This window comes from Anguilla rostrata, chromosome 19 (assembly GCF_018555375.3).
Source record: "Anguilla rostrata isolate EN2019 chromosome 19, ASM1855537v3, whole genome shotgun sequence".
In the NCBI taxonomy this organism is placed as follows: domain Eukaryota; kingdom Metazoa; phylum Chordata; class Actinopteri; order Anguilliformes; family Anguillidae; genus Anguilla; species Anguilla rostrata.
In genome coordinates, this window is record NC_057951.1 from 7,771,103 (window position 1) to 7,796,753 (window position 25,651).

Genomic DNA, 25,651 nt, shown 5'->3' on the forward strand with positions numbered 1-25,651 from the left:
CCTTACTTGCATGACACCAATTATATAACTTAAATACACAGAAATTAATTTATCCGAGATGGCATTTGCCCTGGTATGGCTGAGGGGAACATTATTTTCTTGCCACAGCACCGCATGTATTACATAGCACAACATTTCAGAATTCATGAACTGAAAAAGAATATGCCTCGTCCTTTACATAGCTTCTGCTGCACACTGCACACTGAAAGTATTTTAAAAATCGCATTTGTTACATATGTGGGATGCATTTCGATTTATTTTAATCATTTCCACGCACCAGACGCACTCTCCCGGAAAAGTGCGCTCATATCGTACACGTATTGTCCTGTAGTCGGCGCTATAATGCAAACAATGTGTATCAATGTAACATCATTGAATAATGCATGTATTGAAAAAAGCCTCTTAGTATACAAAAATTCATGCTATCCCTGTCAGGAACTAGTAACATTATATAATGCCTACTTATCCTCTGTAGCCTATACCTTAACACTTTGATTAGACATGTTTTGACAGTAGACAAATGAGTAATGTTCGTCTTATAAGTCTGACCTACTACTAATTCTGAGAACTGGTACAAATACAATTGCAAGAGCAAAATTATCAGTGCTGTGTAGCTGCGGGGTGCTGGCTGCCCGTTAATTTGTAAAATTGGGGTAACACTACACACCCGCTAGTCCGATTTAGCATGAAATAAACTGTTGGCGTTGACGTGAGGTTAAAGGACGTATGTGCGCATGCGTGAGTAAACCGGTGTCCCTCTGGATCTATCTTATTACACAGCTAGCAGCGGATACAGGGGAAACGCAGGTGTAGCGTAGTGGACAGGCGCTTCTTTCATTCTGAAGTGGTGGAGTTAGCTGAGCTCATAGAGCTCACTAGAAGCCGTAGGTACAAACCCTTCCATTCACGGCTAGCCAGGAAGGAGAGCCGGTGGTTACACTGAATATCATTTGGAAGATTTTTTTTGCATGTGATTTCTCGTACTTCCAAGAGGCTGTGGTGTAATTTAATACATCCTGGCCCATAATCGGTGAGTTAACACGCTTCATTTTTAGCTACAGCTAAATAACAAGCAAGCTTGTTTGCAATATAATCCAGAAATGTGATTAAGGACATGGAGAGAAAATTAATGCTTAGGTTTTTTGAAAATACAAGTTAACTAGCTGCATATAGCAGTTTGTCAGTTGGTGATCATTTCAATACATACCCGTATATTAGCCGAATGTGGTATTGCGTTAACTGGAGTACTAAAGACCCCAAACAGGTAGTCAAATAACATTTAGATAGTCTATAGTGGAGTGTAACGAGCTACATAGCTTTACGTAGCGCAAGTCAGAGGTAGCTATCAGGCTCGCTAACGTTAGGAAGCTACTTTTATAATACTACCAGTAAAAACCAAAGTGATTGCTTCTGAGATGGCTACAAATGTTATCTCTGTAAATTGAGATTCCAACAATACATCCGATGACGTCTCCTCGTGTTCATGAATTAAACTGGGCTAGTAAAGGATTAGCCAGCTAGCTGCCTAATTCTTTAATGTGACATTGAATAGCCTCTAGCTGACCGGTTATCTTTATGTCAGAGTTGTGTTACCAGACTACGTTCTACAAGATCATCACTATAGTACGAATATAAGTCCAAATGTGGGCACTGCCACTGACCTAGAGCATGTCCGTGGTACATACAAATACAAGGTAAATAAACCTAGGTATGACATGCGAAGGCGTGGCAGCTCTTTAAATACCCAATGAGTCGTGCTATTGTACAGGAAAGCTGAGAACGCAGGGGATTGAGTGGGGCCAGCGAAAGGGTCGTGTCGACCTGCTGCAAACGCATGCAGCATATATTTATCGCCATTTATATTATTAAATTCAATGCGTGTATCATCTGTTTTAATTTGAGATGCATTTTAAAATTTGAACCGAATTAGCTGAACGTTTGACACGCTTGACCCATTATTGAGAGTAATGGCAGCAGTAGCTACTGTGGACATTTCATTGGTTACCAGTGCCAATTCATGCACAGCTTTTGTATTGTCACTGTAACCCTCTTCATGCACAGCATTTCACGTTTTGGTGCATATATTTTTGCATGCATTAAAGTGCACAAATGTACTTCTGTTGAAATTGTCATGTCATATTGCATGCTTAATTTGCTAGTTCTTTTTGAATTAGACCCTAGCTAATGTATGGATGGCGTGCACTTAATCTTGTGCGTGAACAATGCAGTGGTCTGTGTGGTCTAAAAAAGAAAAAAAAAACCTCTAATACCTCACCATCATCAGGCAAAGCCTGGCCAATATTTAACCAAATTGGGTTCAGCTTTTGTGCGTTCCATTGAACTGCAAAATTTAATGAATGACTTGTTCCATTTAAACCTCCACTGTCACTGCATCAGAATCATGGGGCTGACCATTAGAAATTGATAATAGCCCCTGCGTCCCAAGACGTCGTGTTAAAGTTCATGCTCGGGGGTGTTTTCGGAGCCCGGGACGCAAGCGGGCCTGGCGTTTTCGGGATCTTGGGTGTTCCGTGGCTTGTACCCCCTTCCTCCCCCCTCAGTCTTAAATGAAGAGCCGGCGACGGGACGGATAATCGTACCGGGGGACAGCAGTGAAACGCGAGAGCGGCCCTATTACGACTGGGACCGGAGCGACAGGGCTGAGTGAGGGAGCCTCTGTGTAGGTGCTCCTCGCAAAGGGTGCCTGTTACATCATCAGCTTCATGATGGGGGGGGGGGAACATCATGAAGGGGGAGTAGAGGAGGAGGAGGGGGTGGAGGTGGAGGTAGGGTTGTTGGAAATGGAGGGGGGGTAGAGGGGGGAGGTGTTGAAGGAGAAAGGGGAGTAGAGGAGGAGAGGGGGCTGTAGGGGGGTGGAGGTGGAGGAAGCGTGGTTGGAAGTAGAGTTAGGCTAGTGGATGTGTGAGGGTGGAGGAGAAGGGGTGGTAGAGGAGGAGAGGGGTGTGTGTGTGCGCGCTCATGTGTAATTGCATGTAAACCCCAGGCTCCAGTATTGTGTGAATTCCATAGCAGATCCATTGTTTTAACAGCGTTTTCCCTCTCTGTCTCTGTGTCCGCGTCTCTGCCCCGGAGTGGAGTGCAGTCAGTCAGACGTGTGATAATTCTGTATGCTCCGTCTGACTGGCGTTTTCATGCGGGGCGGACGCGCTCGCTGAGAGCCGACTAACCGGATCAGCCTTCATCGCATCGTTCTCGCGATTTCCGCCCGGTCGCATTATCGAATTTGCTCCCGGGGAGAATGTTTGGCATCCGGTCCGACCGACCGACCGAGTGCAAACCGTCCAGACTCCTGGGCCTGCTGTGAGCAGCGATTTTTTTTAAATGCGAGCTGACTCTACCATCGGTGACAGTGCCTAATAACAGGCTGCTCAATTTAGACGGTGTTACGCAATCTCTGTGCGAGGCTTGGGCGTGCTCCTAGCCGGTGTGCGGAGTGAACTCCTCATTGTTTGTAACTGGCATTTTTAACATTCTTTCTCTCTGACGTTTTTGTGAGATTGCAAGTCAATGTAGGTCCACGGCATTTAATAAGAACGCTGCGACCTGTTCTCTTAGCAGAAATCCACAGTTTATCTTGCAAGTGTAACATCCCATGTAAAAAAAAAATAGCATGCTGAATTATACTTTTCTGTACTTAAAGTATAATTCAGGTTTATGTAATTATACTATAAGAATGCTGACGTATACTGTTTTTTTCACATAGGATGTGACCTTGGCTGGAGCTTGAAATGAATTAATATTTATTAGAAAATATAAAGAAACAAATGTTGAGAGGGGAAGGTGTTTGTTTGAGAGCACCATCAGTCCAGTATGCCGTGGAAACAGCAGCATTTCTAATGCAAACTCAGCACATAATGGATCAGCAGTCGGCCTCTCTGTTAACTGGCCTCACCTGGCTTACTCGTTAACTCACCTCTCCAGTTGAACTGGTTGCTAAGAGACGCAGAAGAAAAAAAAACTGCAGACCCTGCAGCCCACCAGAACTGGGAGTCAAAAAGGCCACCAGAACTTAAGGCCAAAATGCACCTTCCCCCCTCAGTGCACAGATGTGCTTTTAGCAGTACCCGGAGTGGCTCAAACTGCTAAGGAATGGGAGTTAGTTTCATTCCTGCAGTAGTACATAATTTTTGCTCCAGGATTTCATTTTTTTGCGAAGGGGAAATCCCAACAAAAAAGTTTTCCCCAAAAATAAAAAACAAAAAAGCAGAGTTACTCACATACTGTACTGGGCTAGCACACGGCTAATGCAGGTCTAGTGCAGAGCTAATGCAGGGCTAGCGCAGGGCTAATGCAGGATAGTGCAGAGCTAGCACAAGGCTAACATTATTTTTCGTTGAATGGCATGGCCTGTTGCAGCCTGTGTTAGTGGCCCCCACTGAATGTGTCCCTGCCCTGTGATGTGTGTCAGTGGAGGGGGCTCCGGCTCTGCAGCGTTATTTCCGGGCTTCTCTTGAAGGCCCGGGGCCTGAACGCTCTTCTGGGCTTTCTGGCCTGAGCTGCGCCGCCTGATTTGAATGTGTTGTTGTTTCCACCTCACGCGGTCACGCGCGCTGGGGCCGGCTCCGGCTCACACACACACATTTATAAATGAATTATAAACGGGCAGCGTGTTTCTGTTCGACCGCTTCGACGCCACTGCAAGTTAAGACCGCACGGACAGGGCGCCCTTACCCCAGCTGCCCCCAGAAGGGTAGCTGTGCACTGCATAAACAGGGTTTAGTAAGGGGCTGTGTAGCAGCATTCAGTAAGGAGCTCTGTCTCCTTACCGAGAGTCATGTGACCCTCCCAGAACAGTCCACCACTGTCTGGGTCCTAATCTTCTTACCCTGACCTTGCCAAACACGCCAAGTGCTTTTTCAAACGTTACCTTCCGGCCTGGTATACTTGAACGGTTCTCTCATTGCGCACCGCATCGTCCTGAGTTTACAGTATACAGCTGTTTACCCTAACAACACAAAAAAAAACGGAAACTGGTTCGGTCGCTCCAGCTCTGTTAACTGATGCAGACCGGGTCAAAACCGACGGGTGAACCTGAACTTGGCGTAGAAAGCGGAGATCCTCCCCGAACGGACAGCGTGTTTTTTTGAAGCCAAGGGTGGCCGGTATATTCTCTGCACCTGATTGGCCGGTGTAATATGGTTTCAAGGATCCTGTGCTTGTTTTTTTTTTTTTTGTATGGCCTGGTCTGGTCTAGTCTGGTCTGGTCAGACATGAAACGCAGGCTGCATTAGAGTTCATGCGCAGGAGCCGTTCTTGCCGCACCAACTTGTGCATTGGAGCACACACATGCGCACACAATTCAAATGAACTGTAATGTGTCTTCAAAAAAATAGCTTTGTTCGCTGCGATCATCTGAAGAGATTAGACGCGCTGTATCGTGAAAATATTTCGTAGCGTGCGTCACTCGCTCCTGCTCCGAATTGTTTGGAGATTACGCGGAACCGACTTGGCGTGGGCGTTACCGTTACCGATTTCGGTGCGAAGCTTTAAAAAAAAATAAAAAAACGACGATCTTTCCTTCTCAGAAGAGTCACGGCGGCGTTTCGGGAATGCTGCACCGCGGGTGTGGCCGTCGGGCCGCCCTTCGTGAGACCTCTTCGGTCGAGCAGACTTTAATTTACCGCCATCTCTCAGCTCGCTGTTGGGTTAAATCACGTTCGCTGACACTTCAGATGGAGGGCAATGGGCTGGGTTGGGCCTGTGCGCAAGGGACAGACTGATAAAATATGGCTAATCGATAGCGTATAATTTCCTATTGATTCGCCATGGATTTTTTGGCAGATCCATTATCAGCACCATCCCCCCTATCCCGTAGAGCCTTTAATCTGGAGGGGAGGCCTTTCTGCTCTTGGGTTTCTGGGATAGTGGAGGTCAGTTAGCCATTATCATCCATCATCAGAAAGTGTGTTCTTTAATCTTGTGGTCAAGGAAATGGGAATTGAATAAATAGTCACATGCATTCGTACTTTGATTTGTGGTGGTGGTTGTGATGAGGATGAAGATGGTGAAAGGGGAGGGATTTTGGGCGCAGTGCTGCTGGGAAACTGTGATTGGCCACAGTGCTGCTGGGAGGCTGTGATTGGCCGCAGCGTGTACTCCTATGGCTCGGGCCCCTGAAGTCCGTTGGTTCGAGGAGCAGCGGCTGCGCATGGGGAGCAGTGACTGCGTCGCTGGGCCGGTGGGCTGCAGGGTGTAATGGACCAGCGTTTAGCTGAGCGTGCTTCAGAGCATTGGCGGTGCTCCCCCCTCCTGCAGCAAAAGAGAGAGAGAGAGAGAGAGCTTCCCCTCCGGCAGGGAGAGAGAGAGAGACAGCTCTGCAGCCCTGGCACCGCTCTCCAAATCAGAGAACAAACATAAAATGAGAATAGAGCCGCTTAAACGAAACAAAAACAAGATTAGCCGCGCGTCCGAGGGAGCGTGTTCGTGCGTAGCGCTGTCGCACCGTTCTGTGCTTTTTGTTTTTTAAGGATAGGGATCTACAGTGGGCCGGTGATGCAGAGATAAGGCCGATTGCCGGTGTCATATGACGCATTTGGACAGCTGGTGCCGTAGCGTTGCCAAGGAGGGCTGGAGTCACGTGCACTGAAGAAGATGTAGTACTGTTAGCCTGTTGTCCTCACTATATGCGGTGGAGGGAGCGTAGAGGGTACTGTTAACCTGTTAGCCTAGCTCTATGGCATGCAGTGAATGAAGAGGATACTGTTAGCCTGGCTCTATGATGTGGGGTCAGTGTAGAAGGTAGTGTTAGCCCGTTAGCCTGGCTCTGTGCTGTGGAGTGAGTGTAGAAGGTGGTGTTAGCCTGTTAGCTTGGCTCTGTGCTGTGAGTGAGTGTAGAAGGTAGTGCTAGCCTGTTAGCCGTGCTCTGTGCTGTGAGTGAGTGTAGAAGGTAGTGCTAGCCTGTTAGCCTGGCCCTGTGCTGTGGAGTGAGTGTAAACGGTAGTGTTAGCCTGTTAGCCTGGCTCTGTGCTGTGGAGTGAGTGTAAACGGTAGTGTTAGCCTGTTAGCCGGGCTCTGTGGCGCGGAGTGAGCGTATCGCTGGGGTTTCTGATTTGGCATGTATGCTCAATGGATAGCACCTGACCGTGCTTGAAAAATTTGCATTGCCCAGCCACACGGTGTTTGTTCCCGAGGGTGAGGAGATGGAAAGAGTGCTTGAGCCGGAGGTCAAACTGGCGTTCAGAGGAGGGTTAGAATTACATATAAACGGACACAGAAAAACAGTAAATTAGCTTTGTTACAGCACTGCTTGAACAGCCACCATTTATCATTGTGTTTCGCCCCAAATGACTTTCTGTTACCGCTAGGAAATTACAAATAGATGGATGTTGGTGAGCCGGGTAGGCCTGCTGTGCATGATTTGGAAAATGGATTCCCTGCTTTAGGGAGATGCACGAGCCCCATTCCGCGGCAGTACAAGTATCCAATTTTCAAGATTAGCTTCTGAAGGCCATTTACAAGGTAATAACAAGCGGCTAATGTTAGCGCAACAGCATCCTTGGCCAAATTCGCCTCTTCGAATGGCCGTTCAGCGGCAGAGTTTCCCCGGGGGGGTGGGGGTGGGGGTGGGGGGGCGGTTGGAGAGTGCAGCAGCGGGGGTTGGGGACGGCGGGCGGAAGCTCGGCAGCGGCGCAGTCTCGCGGCGCACCGCGGTGCCCTTCGCGGTGAGATGGCGGGCAACGTGGCGGGGGGTGGGGCTGGCCGCCAGCTGGGCGACAGAGCCCGTTTCCGTCAGGCTCAGATTGATGCCCCCCCACCGCCCCGCGGCCTTGGCGTCCGGCTGGAAAGCGCCGTTGACACCGCGTCCCGCAGGGAAACGTCGGAACGGTGAGCACATGGAGGAGCACATGAGGCGAAGTCAGCAGGCCCCCGACCGGAGAGTAGACCCCCCCCGCTGTTCCATCCGGTCTGACTGAACACGTCCAGCGAGCCGTACGAGCGCACCTGCTTATTTCAGCGCACGAGAGCGAGCGCTGTGGAGAAGGAGGGATGAAAAAGAGCGAGAGAGAGAGAGAGGGTGAAGTGAGGGGGGACTTGTGAAAGGTGTGTAGGCCCATCGCACCTGCCACTGGCCCGTGTCACTGTAAACAGTGGAAAAGACCTGCGTCAATGAACGTACACACTTCCTGGAATTTCTCGAGTAATTGGTAAAAATAACTGCCAAATTCAAAATCAGGGTGACGCTGCTACACTGGCAGAACTACAGCAGGGCTTGTGTCCTCAAAGCTAGGGGCAGTCAAGTGTGTTTGAGCACCGTGGATATGAATTCTTTAGGAATCTCTGGAAATGGCTTTCGGGGGCTGAGTGTGTGAAGTGTGTGTTTGGCGGTTGTGCGTCATGTGACTGGGGATAATCCTGGGATTATTGAAGCCGGCGGCGCTTGTGACTGCCAGCTCTGTTTCCCCGAGCATGTGACGGATCAATAGCAATCGCGACCCCGGAGCGCGACTCGCGTTTCCAATCTCCCGGAATTTCTCCCCTCTCCTTTCACGTGCACTTCTATCTTTCGAGCTTCTGCGATTTAAAAACCGCTAGCTGTTTGCCCTGGATGAAGGGGTGCTTTGCTGGTACCCCAAGATGCGTTTCTATTGCCAGCAAGAAGTGCCATTAATGTCAATTGCCTGGAATCTGTGGGCACTGAAATGAAAGGGTCGTCTGCTTTTCGCTACGCCAGTACTTTGATGGTCTGTGAAATTGTATAGGAGGTATGGAGAATCGTGGAGCTGCAACCATTTGCATGAGAGAGCGAAAGAGAGAGAGGGAGGGAGAAAGGCACAGAGAGAGAGAGAGAGAGAGAGAGGCTCAGAGAGGGAGAGAGAGAGAGTGAGAGACAGGGGGTGGGGCTTGTGTGCGAAGCTGAATGAAGTCACTGTGTTACTGAAGTGCAGGACCAGCTGTTGATCGCGGAGGACTCAATATTTAATGAGATACGAGACTCCCCTGTATCGAGTGTCCAGTGAACTCGCAGAAGCCAAAGCGCAGTGTGGAGCTGCGTAGAGCGACAGGGGACAGACCGTTATTACTGTCCTGACCATGTGACAGCATAGCACACAAGCGTAACAGACGCGTGTAACGTGTCCGAACATCGCCACAGAACAGCGCCCGGCCGCTGTAAGAAGTTGAAAGGTCGGCCAGACTTTGGCGGGTCGTCGCTCTGAGAATTTAGAGAATTAGGACACGCGGGCCGTCCGCGGGAGCGCCGCGTCGTAACTGACCCCCCTGCCCGCGCGGAGAAGGTATCCGGTCGCTCCGCGTGTGGGGAAGGGACCGGCGTTGCCATGGACACCGGGGCTCGTTCCCAAGGGAACCGAGGAGCCCGGTTTCATCACAGGCTCCGCAGGTGCTGTGCACAGGTGTACCTTTCAGCCTGTCCGCTCTCGTCAGGCGACAGACTGCAGTCTGGAACTGACATACGCCAGAAGCACTTTTGCAATAGAATCCCCTCTTGCCCATAGCAAGCCTTAGCTGTGTTTTACTGTCCATAATAAGCCTCAGCTGTGTTTTCCTGCCCATAGTGACCCTTAGCTGTGTTTTACTATCGTTCACATTGTTTTACAGGTTAATAAAAACGGGTAAAATGGCTTCCCTCTTGGGGCAGGTGTTGCCTGGGTGGTGAATAAGCCATCACTGTCCACCGCCCTGATTTAGTTAGCATCAGCTACTGGGCTCAAGCGCTGCTGTTTTACATCTTGTGGTTTTCCCGCTTTTTCCGGAATGACTTTCCGGAAAAAACACCTGGAACCTGGGCCTGCCCGTTTGTTACTGTGGAAAGCGGACGAGGTTTTTACGGCGAGTGAACAGTGTGAGAACAGTCTGTATAAAATACGGTTTATAATGTTTACTTTGGCTCAAGCGTCATCCACTGCACACCCTTACAGCCTTTTACAACAGGGTGCTTTGGGGGCGGGTGGGCGGGGGGGGAGTTCTGTTAGCACTTTAACTCTAACACCCTCCCGGTGGCTGCAGCTCGGCGCGGGGGGGGGGCTCTAATCTGTCTTCCCCTGGCAGATCGATGCACGTTGTTCCCCCCCCCCCTTCCCGCCGGCCAGCCACCTAGCTCAGCATTCTGGGACAGATGGGGCTAGCTGTCCTAAAACATACACACACACCCCCCCCCCCCTCCAGCTTGTGGAATGTCTGTGCAGATTAAAAAAAGTAGCCACTGTAGCCACGTCCTCCTCCCCAGCAGCCCCCCCATCCCCGCGGTCCCGCCATCCCGCTGCGCTCAGCCGCCGTTTCCACGGCGTTCGGCGGCGTGGCACGGTGGTGTGAGGAGGGCGCGGACGTCCTCGTGCTCCCCTGCGACATTGGGAAGGGCGTGAGGAATCTGTCGCCCCCCTGTGCACTGGAGGACTGGCTGTTTAATGCTGACGGGGCGGGGGGCTGGAGTTTGTGTTGAGTCACGCTGGACTGAGACTCTAACACTCTTTTATTAAAATATAAGAGTCAGCTGTATCATGATGGTTTCACTCGGTGCATTATGCTGGCTTGGCAGTTGTACAGCTGTGTGAAATGCTGCTTTATTCAATAGCGCTCAGTTGTGCTGTGTTACAGGTTGGGTTTAGCTGTGTTTAATTAGGCTAGTTTTCTGTGCAGGGAAGTCTTGTGTAGAATAAGGAAAGGAAACTCAGACTCCTCCTCCTCCTCCTGCTGGACTGTAAATCCTGATAAGCCCGGTTGCCAGGTTGGCACCTGTGAGAGGGGTTCTGAAAATGAAGTTGTGCGTTTCAGGCTGCTGCAGGGCCTACTGCTGTAAATCCTGATAAGCCCGGTTGCCAGGTTGGCTGCAGTGAAAGTCAAGGAAGCGGTGCGTTTCGGTTGATGGCTGCCTGCGGCGCCTCCTGCTGGGCTGTTGAAATCCGTGCCGCCACCTGGCCGTCGCCGTGGCATCCGTCCTGATGGACGGAGCCTGTTCCCGCAGGCTCCGCCCACAGGGCTCCTGCCAGTTCGCACCTGGCGGTGTGCAGTCCGTCTCGGCTGCGCCTCTGCTCAACCTTTGGAATGCGAGAGAGGGCGTGATCTCTTATGAGTGGTGGCACTGGAACACCGGTGCGTCTCCATGGCCACCAGGGCCTCTCGGTCGTCATAGGTTGCATGCCAATCCTGTGAGGAGGTCACAGTAGAACACGGTAGAACCGTGCTTTGGTGAGTTTTTTCGGCCAGTTCTCAGAGCGGTGGTGAGTTCTGAACATCAAACAGGCCCTGTGGGTCTGAGCCTTCCCTTCCCTGCCTGATGTGCCTCAGTGTTTTGCATTACTTTTTGCATGACTTTGCGCAGTCTCTGTCTCTGTCTATCTCTCAGTCTCTTTGTCTCTCTCTCTCTGTATCTCATGGTTTTGTCGTTTGCAGTCCCAGAATCCCTCTCTCTCTGCGTGCTTTAGAAGCAGGTCTGGCTCGTTCCTTCATGAGCCGATAGAACCGCACTGTGCGGATCTTACCCTGCTGTCAGAGACTCGCCTTAAAAGTGTCTCTTATCTTATCATTCTGCAGTGGTGGGGGGGGGGGGGCCTGTAGGATTTTCACACTCTCTGAATACAGGCAGCAGGCTGTTGCCTTGTCCTTTCCAGTAGAGGCAAAGTGCATTACGTGTCGTTGGTGTTCCCCCAGCACAGGGAGAGTGCAGCTCAACTGGCAGGCGGGGCCGATAAGTGGGCCATAGACTGTGGGCGGGGCTCAAATGGTAGGCGGGGCTAAGCTGGCGCATGCAACTCTATGAAGAGAGCGGCACCGTGCGTTGGAGGATGGTGCAGAGATGCGTCCAGTTCATCAACGCAACTGGATGTTCAAGACTGGGCGAGGAGGGAGAAATTCCAATTCTAAGGAACGCTTCCTAATCTTTGTCTTTCCCACAGGAGGAACAGGAAGGCCACACGAACCGTCTTCTGAGCGGAAGAGGCTCCGGGTGCTTTTTCGCTGGCGTTGAAAGTTTGGACTTCACACAAACACGTCGATCAGAATGGTGCGTTTTCCGCAGTTTGCTGTTACGCAGAATAATCCCCAGATAAGCAGTGTCATGGCTGCTCAGAGAGGGACGCATGTTGTGTACAAAGCGTTTTACTGAGCTATTTGTAGACTAGCTTAGGGGGGAAAAGAGATCTTTTCTTTTCAGCAACACAAACACGGCTCTGCCTTTTGAGCTTTCAAAGGTCCGGCTAACCCCATCTGTCATCCGCCTCTTCCGCTTCACGCTTGAGTTATTGGGTCATGTGACATGGGGGGGCGGGCAGGGGGGGGCAGCCGAATTACACAATTTGCGGTGAAGCCTAAATTTGTTGTATCCCAGTTTTAAAACTGAACTGGCCAAAAGTGCACCTGATGTCCAACATCTCAACCAGAATTATGTGCATTAATATGGACATGGTCAACCCTTTGCAGCTAAAACAACCTTTACTCTTCTGGGAAGGCTTTATGCTAGACGTTGGAGCATTGCTGCAGGGATTTGCTTCCATTCAGCCAGATGAGCATTGGCAAAGGTGTTGGATGAGGTTGAGCTCAGGGCTCTGTGCAGGCCAGTCAAGTTCTTCCACACCGTTCTCGACAAAACCAAAACCAAAACCATTCCTGGCACACCTTGCTGGTTTAATTTCGTTTGAAGTTTGTCGATGTGGCGCCGGCCCCTGGATCTGACCCCGCCTCTGTGTGACTCCGCCCCCTCTGCGCAGAGATGTGTATGATGACTCCGGGGCTATGGCCAGCGAACCCCTCGAAGGCTTCCATGAAGTGAACCTGGCGTCGCCCACCACCCCCGACCTCCACGGCCTCGCGGACCAACGCGCGCCCAAACACGCCGCCCTGCCCGGCGCCCGGTACCGCGCCCACAGTGGCGGCGCCTGCCCCCCCAACACCCTCCGGGCCGACCAGCTCCCCACCCAGCCGGTCTACTCCACTCCCGGTCACCTGGGAAACAAGGAACCTCACAATGGCAGGTAGGACCCCAATGTAGCACTAGGTCCTACATGAGGGCCCCCTAAAATTTCCACTCTCTGGCCCAGTCATGATAAAAAATTGGTTCCCTTTTAACACCTTTATCCAACACTGTCTGAATTGCAGTAGCTAGAGATTTCTAGAGCTGGCCAGTAAGCTGCAGTTTTTTCAGTCGTCATGGCGATCAACCTTCTGCCTACCGAACAGTACTTTACTTAACCAATGCTAGTTGTTACGGTGGTTTCCTGGGGCAAGGCAGCGGAAGGCAATGAGTCACGTTTTGTTTTCTTCCACGAGCACGAGTACATCCTTACCTCTGCTGACCAATGCACTTTTCAAACTCTTAGCCTTGTCGTGCGCTCATGATGAAGACTGTAACGTTGGCTTGTCTGTTGCCTCCTTCACAGTGTCCCGGGGCTGGACGTCCAGGCTACGTCCTCCGGCTCCGCCCCCTCGGCAGCCTCCGCCCGGCCGGAGGCGGAGTCAGGGGAGGGCGGGGCAATGAGCACCGAGGAGGGGGAGGAGCCTGTGGGCCTGTCCCGCCTCCGGAGCCCCTCTGTGATGGAAGTAAGAGAAAAAGGTTATGAGAGGTTGAAGGAAGAGCTTGCCAAAGCGCAGAGGGTAAGGGCTTCATAAGGGCGTCATAAGGGCTTTATAAGGGCTTCATAATGGCTTTATGTCATCTGACGGTCACCTGCTTTGGTCCACAGCTGTTTAAAGCAGATGTTTCCAACAGAACAGATTCAATTGCTGTGAATGCTTGATTTGTAGTTCAAGATTTCATTTTGTTTTGTTCTTAATCTGCAATTTCTTTTCAGGACCATGTTTTTTTTCTTCCCCTTTTTTATTTTAAAGAATATTTTCCGACTTATTTGTAAAATAAAACTCTGGGAAGGTGTTTGCTTGGATGGTGCAGCATTTAAGTTGATTGAAATATTAGCTGGATAGATATGTTGAACGACAGTCAAGCTGTTCATCATTCTTCGATTGTTCTGCGATGGTTCATGTGTTGGTATACATTCGGTGGGCTTGTTTAGCATTTTAAATGCAGGAGCCAAATGCTTGTTTTTCACTGCTGGTAGTTGCTCATCTCCCACGGGTTTATTTTTAACCTGATTTTGCAACTTCCTGCATGGATGAGTGAGAATTCTCTAAGTGCCTTTTTTGAGCCAGAATGGCTCTGTTTCAGTCCAGATTCCTTTCTTAACATTGATTGCTATAGCATGGTTTTCCATTTCAGCTGCTCCAGTCAAGGTCTGCACACCTTGGGCAGAATTTGTTTGGGGAATTGATCCAGCGGGCACGGAAAAGAGCTGTCCTTCATTTAGGTCACTAGGTTAATTGTGTAGCCGTCCTCACGGATTGCCTGAACGGAATTCCCTGTGGCAGAAGGGTAGGAAATTACGGACAGGCGTCAATCAGGGACCTACTGCGGGGGTCCTTATTTCTCTCAGGCACTGCATACGCTGTGGTACCAGCCTCTCTGTCTGAAAGAGGCTCTGTTTCTCCCAAGGGGACCGTCACAAACCCACCCACTGGAAAAGCTGTGAGCTTTTACAAGGCTCTGGATAATCCCTCATAAATCTAGACTGATCCTATCTGTAGAGGAACCCCCCACCCCCGAATGTCCTCACGTCAGATAGGCAATCTTAGACAGGTTTCGAAACCAAAGGCTTCCTACTGTTTTTGCCCACTGGTTCTACTCAGAGGACGTATGTACCTTACTGTGTGTGTATTCATGTGGTGTGTGATCCCATTTCTTGTCAGTGGCGGTGTGCGTGTGTGTGTGTGTTTGTGTGAGTGGTGGGCTTTTCTGTGTGTTTGTGGATGGTCAAGTGCACAGAAGGAATGTAGGTTAATCCTGGGTTCAGAGCGGCAGTCCTGTGTGTGTGTGTGTGCGCGCGCGTGTGTCTGTGTGTGCGTGTATGGGTGGGTGGGGTTTGCCGACATTATTGACGGGCGTACATTCCTCTTCAAGCCTGGAATGTGACAGTACAGCCGCCACCCACTTAACACGCAGATTTCGAGTAACAATGAAATACCAGCGACGTCATCAAGCTGAAACAACGTATAGAAAACAGGAAGACATAATGTCTGACCCAGGCTCCTCCCTGGAATGTACTCTGACACCATTATGAGCATCAGAGTCGCCTGCCCTGATCGCATCTTTCCCCAGGCAGTTTCGGCTCTGTAGTTCAGACGGGCGCACTCAACCGCATTCGATCCTGTACGTCTTCACTGAAGCAACCCAACGTGCCCTAATCGATTTGAAACAAAATGGCCGCCGTGGCGCTGCCTTATCGACTCGCGCCCTGCCTTTCCCGGCGTCTGGCGTGAGAAGGAGGAAGAGAGAGAGCGTTCCGCTGATGTTTATTCCTGTGCTCACAAGCAGCTCGAGCTGCAGAACCAGAACGCTCCAATTAGAGGGTGGAAGAGGGTCATGTGACCAGCGCTGTGTGAAACGCTCACTCAGAGAGGGAGAGAGCGATGGAAACAGAGAGGAGGGAGGAATGCGAGATATAAACATGAATAGGTGGTAGCATGGTCAGAGAGAAGGAAGGAAGGAGTAGGTGGAGGCCGTGGCACGGGAAGGAAGGAAGGCACAGACTTGAGAGAGAGGACACGAGTGCAATGTCTGTTAATCCCTACTGTACACAGTCAGGGTGTCAGTGAAGCAACAAACACAGATTTTCAGGTCAGACAATACAGCTAACCCGCCACCCCCTACCCCCTGACACGGACACAGACTGCGTGTGCCACATGACCCCTCCCCCTCCCCCTCCCCCCTCCCTCCCCTCCCCGTGACTTATCACTGAGCCGTTTCACCCCTGCCTAACCTCGGCAGGAAGTGAGCATCCGTTGCCACGCCGATGACCCTGAGCGAGCGGGGACGTGCGAGTGCGCTAATGAGCCCCTGCTTGTCCGCACGCTGCTCACCCCAGAGGTTTGGCCCCCCCGTGGCCTGTGAAATTAATAACTGTGTACCGACAAATATCCAAAATGGCCTTTCAGTTTAACTCATTCAAGGGCCTGGAGATGATCTGTGACAGGCCGAAGGGAGATGGGCGGACCTGTGTGTGTGTATTGTGCGGTGTGTGTGTGTGTGTGTACGTGCGTGCGTGCGTGTGTGTGTGTGTGTGTGTACGTGCGTGCGTGTGTGTGTGTGTGTGTGTGTGTGTGTGTGTGTGTGTGCGTGTGTGTGTGCGTACACCGGGCTGCAGAAGAACAGTGCTCCGCTCCTTCTGAAATGCAGGTCGGCAGCACAGGCTTCCTGATGATTATGTGTTGTGTCAGGAGGGCGTGGCTAACTGTGCATTATGTCACAAAGAACAATCAGAAAAGTACACAGACAAGGGCTGCCATGGAAACGGCTATTGTATTGTGTCACTATGGACTCTGGCAGGAACACACTCAGCAGAACAAAACCGAGAAAGAAATGTAAAAAAAAAAAAAGAGAGAAATGCAATGAAGAAACAAACTCTAACAAACCCATTGAGGGTGAAAACAACAGTTGCCTGAATTCATGTTCTACCCACAAAAAAAAGTCTGTTTTCTCCTTTATTTGCATAGGTTAGCTTCTGTTACCGATAGCAGCACTTACCTTAATTGAGATTCACCCCCCAGGACCCTTGTGTTCCGTGTCTCCTGATTGGCCAGGTTAGGCGCGACCTTCGTGCGTGATGTCACTGCTGTACACGTCCACGTTCGCAGGGAAACGGTCTAAACCCTCGTTTGGAAAAAGGGGGCAGCCAATGAGCACAGCCCAGCTCCCCCCCCCCAGTCCATAACGAGATGCGGTGCTGTGTAACCTTATTATGGATGCATGTGGTACTGCTGCAGCTCGGCGCTTTGTCATGCCGGGAAATTGAATTTCGAGCTCAAATTGGATTTCGGCGGTTGGAGGCGGAGCGCGGCCGGGCTGTTTAGCGTGTAAGCGTTCGCTCAGCGGCTCTCCCCCGGATCACGCCGGGGCGGCGGCGACGTCAAAAAGTCCGGCCGACAATTATTATCGTGGAATAACGCGCCCGCAAACGCATTTGTGTTTGCGAGACAGATGTCTTTTATCGGCGTGTCATGCTAGCCGTTATGTAACGAGCGTTTTGTTCGCGGCCTGTTGTTGTGCGCGGCGTTCGTTCGTCACGGAAAGCGCGAACGTGGCATTGTTCGTTCGGTCGGGCGAAGCTGCTGAACAGAGCGCCTCGACAGCCTGGGGGGGGGGGGGGGGGCGACAGACCTCTGCATAGAGGGGTTTGCAGCTGAACGTTAGTGTGAAGATCCACAACAACCTCTGAGATACCTGTGTTTCTGAGAAGAGTGACCCCTTGTGGCGTTTCAGCTTCCCCCCCCCCCCCCCCAAAAAAAAACATTCCCTTTTAACACTCAATGGCCATGTCTACACACCTCCTTTAAGTTTTGTTTCACCTTTTACCTCTTTTTTTATTTTTCATCAAGAGAAATAAGGCGGCCTTTTTTTTCATTTTTTGTTTCACTTTATTTCACTTTTCGAAGGAACTTAAGTTAAAAGACGAAGAATGTGAAAGGCTCTCTAAAGTCAGAGACCAGCTCGGGCAGGAACTGGAGGAGCTCACTGCTAGCCTGTTTGAGGTTTGTTTGGATTCTTCATCAACCCGAGCCCCAAAGAGTTGTCTGTACTTGAGCACTTTAGAACCTGGACTTCTTTCAGAAGGCATAGAGCTACCCGGCCCGCTTAGCACGCCGCGCTGCCATTGGACGATGACGACTCCAAATCCTCGAGTGACATCGCATCACTCGAGTGTTTGGACATGACGAGCTCCATCCAGCGCGTTCGGTCAAAAGGTCATAAGATGGCCGCGGCATAAAGCTGGAAAAAACAACAGGTCTACACACCACATTATTGTTATGTCAGACAAATTTTTTAAATAGAAACTCTGCCAATAGACAATAAATGTGGTGGGATGCACAGAAAATGTAAATTACTGAGGAACAATTTTGTTCTTTCTTCCTGGAGTTTTATTTGTCCGGAAATCGACGATTGTTTGTCCAGGAATAGTTCTTTCAGTCGCTCTACTTTGTGGAATGTCTGGCTTTGAAATCAGCACAGGATTCTGATCAACTGACACAGATAAACGTTTAAAAATAGATGTGGACAAAAATCCCCGCACGCGACCACGTTTTGCTGAATCGGTCAGCTAGCTCTATGCCTTTCACTTCCTCAGTTTTGTTTCTCCCCCCCGTGATTGAAAATGTTTGGCTTTTTTCCCCTCCTCCTCCTAGCTTAACATTTATCCTTTCTCCTATTCTCTCTCCCTCTCCCTGCTCTTTCTCTCCCTCCCTCCCTCTCTCTCCTTCTCCCTCCCTCTCCCTGTCCTCTCTCTCTTTCTCCATCTCCCTATCCCTCTCCCTGTCCTCTCTCCCTCTCCCTCCATCTGTCCTGTTGTTCTTAAAGCCCCTGACTAACCGGCTTCTCTTAGGGGTGTGCTGTGTACGCAGGCTTGCCTTTGTGCTGGGGTATTGATGTTGAGCTTGGTGGTGCATTCTGGGTAACGTGGTTTTTGGGGGAGTGAATGTCGGTGGGTCTGAACCATGCCGCCCCGCAGGAGGCCCACAAGATGGTGCGCGAGGCCAACGTCAAGCAGGCCACGGCGGAGAAGCAGCTAAAGGAAGCCCTGGGGAAGGTAAGCACCACCATAGATACAGAAATACTAGATCTGTTCATTAAACTCGGTCCATGTGAATGTGGATGTAGGTCAGGCTCGTGCCTGTCTAGTCCCAAAGTTGTTTCTATCCGACTAACGTTGGAATTTCACCCGGCTAAGGGCTGTCTTTACGGGCCAGATTGGTAGATATACAGTAATGAGTGTAACGGTGAGAGACGTTGTGTCTCCAGATCGACGTGCTTCAGGCGGAGGTGGCGGCCCTGAAGACGCTGGTGCTGTCCACGTCCCCCACCTCCCCGTCCAAGGAGCTGTCCCTGGGGCCCAAGGCCCCCTTCAAGAAGGGCCACGCCCGAAACAAGAGCACCAGCAGCGCCATCCTGGGCAGCCAGCAGGAGCTGAGCATCACCCAGCCCATCGTCCGCGACTGCAAGGAGGTACGAGCTCGACCCCAACCCTTAGACTGATGGGCCATGTCAGGGATTTCGACAGGGATGTGGATCATGTAGGTCTGTGTACATACAGTGTGTGTGTGTGTGTGTGTGTGTGTCAGTAACGGTGTGTGCTCCTGCAGGTGGACACGCTGCTCTTTGGAGAGTTTAAGACCTGGAAGGAGGAGCCCACGCTGGAGAGGAGCTGCTCCTTCCTGGACAGGGTCTATAAGGAGGACATCTACCCCTGCCTCACCTTCTCCAAGTGCGAGGTGTGATGTCACACGGGCATGACCCCCCCACTGTCTCACCACCCAGCCCAGCCGTGTGATCACGGGCCTGGCTCCGCCCCCAGTACTGAAGCCCAATGTCCCATTCGCTCACACCAGTGCTGTAGAAGCAGGTCGTTGGCCGTTATTAGACAAACAAATACATATGAGATGTAATGAGACACCTAGAGTGTACGCTGTAGAAGGGGCTTTACATGGGTAGTTATTCTCATAGTTATACTCAAGTCAGTTCTTTTTTTTTTGCTCATCCATTTTAAGTTATTTTTTTTGTCAGGAAGTAGAACATTGTAGCCCCAAGTAATCCCCAGTATGTCCTTAAGTCGCTATTCAAAATATTATAAGCTGTCCTTTGATTCAGTGCCCTGTGTGCTTAAAGTTTTGTTTGATCTCTGTGCTGCTCGTATGGTCTGTGCCAGTGGAGGTCCAGGCTTGTCAGGGAAATTCAGAGTTATTTTCATGCCCTGTAAATAACTGACTTGGTCCATGTCTTAATATTTGATGACGTGAAAACATGTATAATTCAGAGTAAAATCGTTGCTGACTAGCGAGCTGACTCATAATTATTTTAAGGCCCTAAAATACATAACCGAGGAGCAGAGGGTTTGACCCTGCATTTTCCAAGCACCAGGTTATTCGATAAACAGGACGACAACAGAATGCTAATCGCTTACAGCTAAAAACCGCTAGTGTAGGTCCGTGTACATCGTCTAGGCCAGTGACTTGTGTTACGCAGTTTGAAACCTCCCTTAGCTTTATTATTAAATAGAAGCATCTTCCATCTGCCTGGTCCTCGACGCCCTTCCAACACGACGGCGACCTTGAAACTGAGCGCAAAGGGTGCACCGGGAAGTTCAGCTTGACGCTTATTTATTGTCTTGTATACTTTCCACATTAATATTGTATTTTTAGTTTATGAGACGTTTTCTTCGTCCCAGGGAATCGGGTGACGTTTCACCGATGTTAGCAAAAGGTGCACCTGCCGGTGCCGCTGACCTCATTCCTGTTCTACTTGCCGCACGTTGTCTCAGAATCCGTCCATCTGGGTGCTTTGAAGCGACTCCCCCTCTGCTGGCTGGCTGTGTGTACTGCAGCCGCCATTCAACAGTGAATGGGCAGTAAGCCCTGTGATAGATCTGTGCTGCTTCTATCATTTCCTCTGATTCAAACTCTTATTTCTCTCTCTCTCTCTCTCTCTCTCTCTCTCTCTTTCTCCCTCTCTCCCCCCTTCTCGCTGTGTCTCTCTCAGCTGGCGTCGGCCATCTTGGAGGCGGTGGAGAGGAACACCCTGAGCGTGGAGCCGGTGGGGTTCCAGCCGCTGCCCGTGGTCAAAGCCTCGGCCGTGGAGTGCGGGGGACCAAAGTGAGTAGCGCCGCGGAACGTTACAGGTGCATTGTGGGAACTCTGCGACTGCGAAAACCACACCGTGGCCAGGCCGGTCACGAGCGGAGAGAGATACGGTTACGTCCGTCCCTCTCCCTCTCTCGCCTGCAGGGATGGACAACCCGCCATAAACGAGAACCCTTTCCTTTTTGCTGTTATTTACTGTTATAGTTTTCGACTTGATAGCGGTTTTCATTTTTGAATTTCAAATATGCTGTCTCGTCTATTTTGGTCTGCGTGTGTCGTCTGTTGAGCTCATTTCATTAGGTTCTTCTTGAAAATGAAGTGTGTTTACACTCGGTTTAAATTAAAGTCAAACTTGTCTCATCTTGGTTTAATGCTAATTGGAACTAAATTGTCTTGATGACATTAACATTCCATGCAGTCATGTGCCTTCGCCCACAGAGCCTGGGTTCGAATATTTAACCTTATTTAGAGGATGTTAATTGATTCAAACCTGTGCTACAAACAGGAAATTCTGCTTCACTTCTGGGTTCCCCTGGGGGGGGGGAATAATACGCAAAATAAAATCCATGTTCTTACTCGAACGGCCCCTCGCTTTTACACACAGTGCTCTCCATCTTCTCACCACCTCACCCTTTTTTTTGTTTGTTTTTTTTTTGTTCCAGCTCTCATCAGTGTATGCTTGGCTGCCTCCTTTTCATCATTTCTCCATTTCTCTTTTCTTTCTTTTGTCTTCCTGTCTGGGTCCCTTAGTGGCCGAAGGTCTGAGATAGTCACGTAAGTGAGCCTGAGCGCTCTCTCTCTCTCTTACTCTCTCTCTCCCCCCACCCCTCTATCTCTCTCTCTTTCTCTGTGCCTTTGGTCTCGCCGCAGCCTCGCCTCTCCCATCCGCTATGCCCAGGTCCCGCTCTGTTTATTCCTCTATGTCCCTTGCAGGCTTACTGCTAATGAGGATGGTTCATAATGTCTCATAGGGGTTCATAAGGATTCATAAGGGCTCATAAGGGTTCATAGGCCCTTCATAAGCATTCATAAGGGCTCCTATGTGTTCATAAGGGCTTATATGGGTTCATAAGAGCTTGCACTGCAGTTCTGCACAGCTGCTGCGTTATGGCTGAAGTGTAGTCCGCTTGCTTCTTTCCAGCATTCTGCTTGAAATAGTGCTTTTTTTAGTCATGTGAACGTCTTCAGATCTTTGCAGCTTATCTGAAGACGTCGTGGCAAGCAAGTAACCGTTTCCAAAGTCCTGATCAAAGGACAGATTGGTCACCTGAACCAGTCAGGTTGTGTGGATACGGGATTCTGTCCCCCCGCTTTGTCAGGGTTAACCAGCTCCTGTACAATATGGCAGTGCGTAAGAGGACCGCGTCCTGTGCACATCTTAGAGGACGTGACTGGGATGGGTTAAACCGGAGCGATGTCTGTCCGAGAGGTGGACAGGCGATTTCCTTCACGCTTGACCTGACCACTTTTCTCTGTCTCAATGTCTTCCCCCTCGCTAACCCTTAACCGATGTCCATCTCTCCCCCTCTCTTTCTCTCACTCTACTTATTGCACTCTGTTGCATATGCAATCTGACTTCATCTCTCTGTCTTTCTCTCTTTCTCCCTCCCTCCTTCCTTCCCTCTCTCTCTCCCTCCCTTTCTCTCTCCCTCCTTCTCTCCCTACCTCTCCACCTCTTTCTCTCTCTCTCTCTCTCCGTCCCTCCTTCTCTCTCTCTCTCTCTCTCTCTCTCTCTCCACAGAAAGTGCGCTCTCAGCGGTCAGACCAAAACCTGCAAGCACAGAATCAAGTTTGGCGACTCCAGCAACTACTACTACGTCTCCCCGTTCTGCCGCTACCGGGTGAGCGTCCGGCCCGAATTCCCCGCCTCTCCAGGATCCCTCCAATCGGAGCGCACGTCTTCCCTGATCAGCCCAGATGCAGACATCTTGTTATTAGCAGTCGGTGACGGCTGATTGCCGAACCCCTTGTCCTCTTTGTTAGCGTTAGCCGCCAATGCGCGCCAGAAAACACCCTTACTCCACAGAGCGGGCTTGACTAGCTCTCAAACATTATTAAAGTCATACTCCAGTCAACTCCAGTGCAACACGCCGCCATATTCATCTCCATTCCACGATATATAAAAACCAGGCTGCTGTGTTAAAAGTCTTGGTACAGTTTGGGTTGACCTTTGACTATTGACCTTGAACCAAAAGCTCTGAAATTAGCCTAGCTGAAATTGTAGTTCTATTGTTTGTCATTGGCCAAAAATGAATGGGAAAAGCTGAAGTGAATACACGAGGAAGGGCAGGGTGTTCTATGACAGCAGGCTCTACTGCGTGGGCAGCTGCATGCTGATTACCAGACACAAAATGAAGGCTTGTTAGCGTAGCCCTGCGTGTTCTGTCACACAGCCCCCGTGGTGCGTTTCCGTGGCGAACGACAGCACTGTGAACTGTAAATCTGAATTTGGAAATGATTACTGGTATCAGATGAGCTGGTATCCACAGTTTGACAGGGTTTTAATTTAGCTGCTGGTTCTATGCTCGGTGCACTGTTTGTTTTGTGCCAGCTACACCGTTAGCATCGCTACACCGTTAGCATTACTACATTGTTGGCATTGCTACACCGTTAGCATTGCTACATGCTGCTTGCTGCTTACTGTGTACAGAGGCTGCGCTGTTGCTAACGTGCTGTGAGCGCTGCCGTTTGCCGCTGTGTGACCCGGGTCCCTCCTCTCTCTGCCTGCTCCCCAGATCACCTCCGTCTGCAACTTCTTCACGTACATCCGCTACATCCACCAAGGCCTGGTCAAGCAGCAGGACGGTGAGCTGGCGCCGCGCCCGCGTTCCCCGCAACCTCGCTGCAACGTTCCCGCAACGTTCACCCCCTAACGCTGCTAGAGCGTCAGCAAAACAGCCTCCACGTGGAAAGATTATCTGTTAGACGGACACGGAAGTGCCCGAGCCCTAGCTTTTTCATCTGTGCTTGTTTTTTTAGGAGCTAGCGAGAAAGGGCGACCTCAACTGGACAGTTTGTATTACGCTAAGATCACTCCCCGGGGCAGTATTCAGTTTATCTGGAGGTAGTTATAGGCAGTGCGCTCGACTGACAGCCAGTAGGGTTGCAGGTTCCGACCTCAGGTCAGCTGTGGCACAGCGCTTGTCTTTCATACGTAATCCAGTTGAGCAGGCGGGTTATTTCCTCCAGCATGGTTTGTGTAGCTGTGACCGCAGCTGACACAGCCCAATGGTGGAATATTTCTGAATAAAAATGTGAAGAAATGTTACACTGCTTGCGCTAAGCCATTAGCGCTGAGCCAGCACTTTCCTGGCCAGCGGATGAAGGGCAGCCGTTCATTTGCTCACAGTGCTCCCTCTTTGACTGACAGCGGCAGGTGATACTCCGCCCACATTTGGAGATGTTCCACCCCGCCCCCCCCTTCTGATCAATGATTTATACTCGCTTGGCAAAGTCAGTGTTACTAAAGACTGGGACGAGTATGTGAAAAACACTGCTGTGATACACAGCATCGCTCTTACGTAAAAGCTGTGTTGACGGCTTTAGCCTTTTTTTGATTTTAAGACTGCCGTCATGCACTTGGTTGAGCTTGAAGGTTCTATTGTAACCTTGGTTCCGCTAGCCAATTGGTTCTCTGGCTTCTGCTTTGTCCCGGCCAACCGCCAATCTGTCTCCAGAGACCAGCTGTATCTGTGTGCCCTGCCACAAAAAAATGTTTGAGAAAATCGTGTCTCGTGTTTTAAAAGCACGCAAAGAGGGCACGCAAAATGAGGAAGCAGAAGTTTCAGAAATGCTCTCCCACGTGTTTTCGGTCGTCCTTGAGTGGGGTGAGGGCTGGCTCGTCGGCCCAGATGCATGCTGGTCCCACGCAGAGCCCTGAGGTTGTGACGCGGCTGTTCCTCTTCTCTTCCCGGGTTCTTGCAGCTGAGCAGATGTTCTGGGAGGTGATGCAGCTCAGGAAGGAGATGTCATTCGCCAAGCTGGGGTTCTACAGGGAGGAGGTGTGACCATGGAAACAGGCTGGAGGCGTGTCTTCAATCCTGTTTTGGAACGAGGAGCCCAGAGAGACGGGGCAGCCTTGATGCACAGACAGGCTAAGCCCCGCCCCCCCCCACCCCACAAGATGATGGCTGTGCCCTCCAAGCTCCTCCTCCATTGTGCAGAACACGCCCACCCTTGGTCTGGATGTGTTGTGACTTGCTGTCAATCTGGACTGCACACTGGACTGTTTCCAGGGTTACACGATATACATTTCCAGTGATATTTAAAAAAAGAAGACGAAGAAATTATGAACTTGCTGCTGAAGTTGTTTTTTTGATTTAATTTTGTTTAAGAGCGGGCGAATGAATTCTTAAAAAAAAAAAACAGCAATGAATGAAATAAAATGTTTGATCCTGTTCGCATTTGTATTGTCTTTGAGGAGATATGTCATGAAATTTGAAGACAAGTATCATTTGAAGGAAAAGTAAAAGATCTTTATGTGATTACACATCATATCAACGTGTCCCCAGCTTTTTAGTTCTTAACTTTAACAGTAGTTAGCAGTACGTGGCAGTGAAGTTGTGTGCGTACGTATGATATGTCCTGTATGTACGTTTGATTTCTATGGTTTTTTTTTTCCTGCACTACAATCTGATAAAAAAAACTTCCCTCACTTTATTTTAGTGCCTTTCTGGAAGAATGCTGAATAAAACTGTATACCTCTGGAAAGTGTGTGAGAGTTCTGCCCCGGTGCCTGTTTCACAAAGTGTGTGTGCGTGTGTGTGTGTGTGTGTGTGTGTGTGTGTGTGTGTATATCTGTGTGTGTCTTTGTCTTTGTGTCTGTGTGTGTGTGTATGTATGTGTGTATGTGTGTCTGTGTGTCTGTGTTTGTGTGTGTATGTGTGTGTGTGTGTGTGTGTGTGTGTGTATGTCTGTGTGTGTGTGTGTGTGTGTGTGTGTGTCGCCGTGTCTGTGTGTGTGTGTGTGTGTGTGTGTGTGTGTGTGTGTGTGTGTGTATGTCTGT

At 50.2% G+C, this 25,651-nt stretch overlaps 1 protein-coding gene across 3 annotated transcripts; it reads left to right on the forward strand.

The window, feature by feature from the left end:
* Positions 1–747: 747 nt before the first annotated feature.
* LOC135245559 (rab-3A-interacting protein-like) lies at positions 748–25,359 on the forward strand. 3 transcript variants are annotated; one of them, XM_064318668.1, is made up of 13 exons: positions 750–1,030; positions 11,871–11,977; positions 12,681–12,944; positions 13,350–13,563; positions 17,452–17,547; positions 18,522–18,599; positions 18,812–19,015; positions 19,153–19,281; positions 20,546–20,658; positions 21,397–21,420; positions 22,388–22,487; positions 23,382–23,451; positions 24,571–25,359. In XM_064318668.1, exons 3-13 carry the CDS (start codon positions 12,706–12,708, stop codon positions 24,651–24,653), a joined length of 1,350 nt encoding a protein of 449 aa, XP_064174738.1. In that variant the 5' UTR covers positions 750–1,030; positions 11,871–11,977; positions 12,681–12,705; the 3' UTR covers positions 24,654–25,359. The 3 variants fall into 3 exon arrangements, with proteins under 3 accessions (XP_064174740.1, XP_064174738.1, XP_064174739.1); XM_064318670.1 differs by lacking the exon at positions 17,452–17,547 and having other exon boundaries at positions 748–1,030; XM_064318669.1 differs by lacking the exon at positions 21,397–21,420 and having other exon boundaries at positions 752–1,030.
* Positions 25,360–25,651: the final 292 nt, after the last annotated feature.

Bases quoted from the DNA above. Each gene is read 5' to 3' on its own strand.
- LOC135245559 (XM_064318668.1), top strand. From the start codon at position 12,706: ATGGCCAGCGAACCCCTCGAAGGCTTCCATGAAGTGAACCTGGCGTCG. The intron at 19,016-19,152 runs GTACGAGCTCGA...GTGCTCCTGCAG, and splicing joins TCGTCCGCGACTGCAAGGAG to GTGGACACGCTGCTCTTTGG. The intron at 20,659-21,396 runs GTGAGTAGCGCC...TGGGTCCCTTAG, and splicing joins GTGGAGTGCGGGGGACCAAA to TGGCCGAAGGTCTGAGATAG.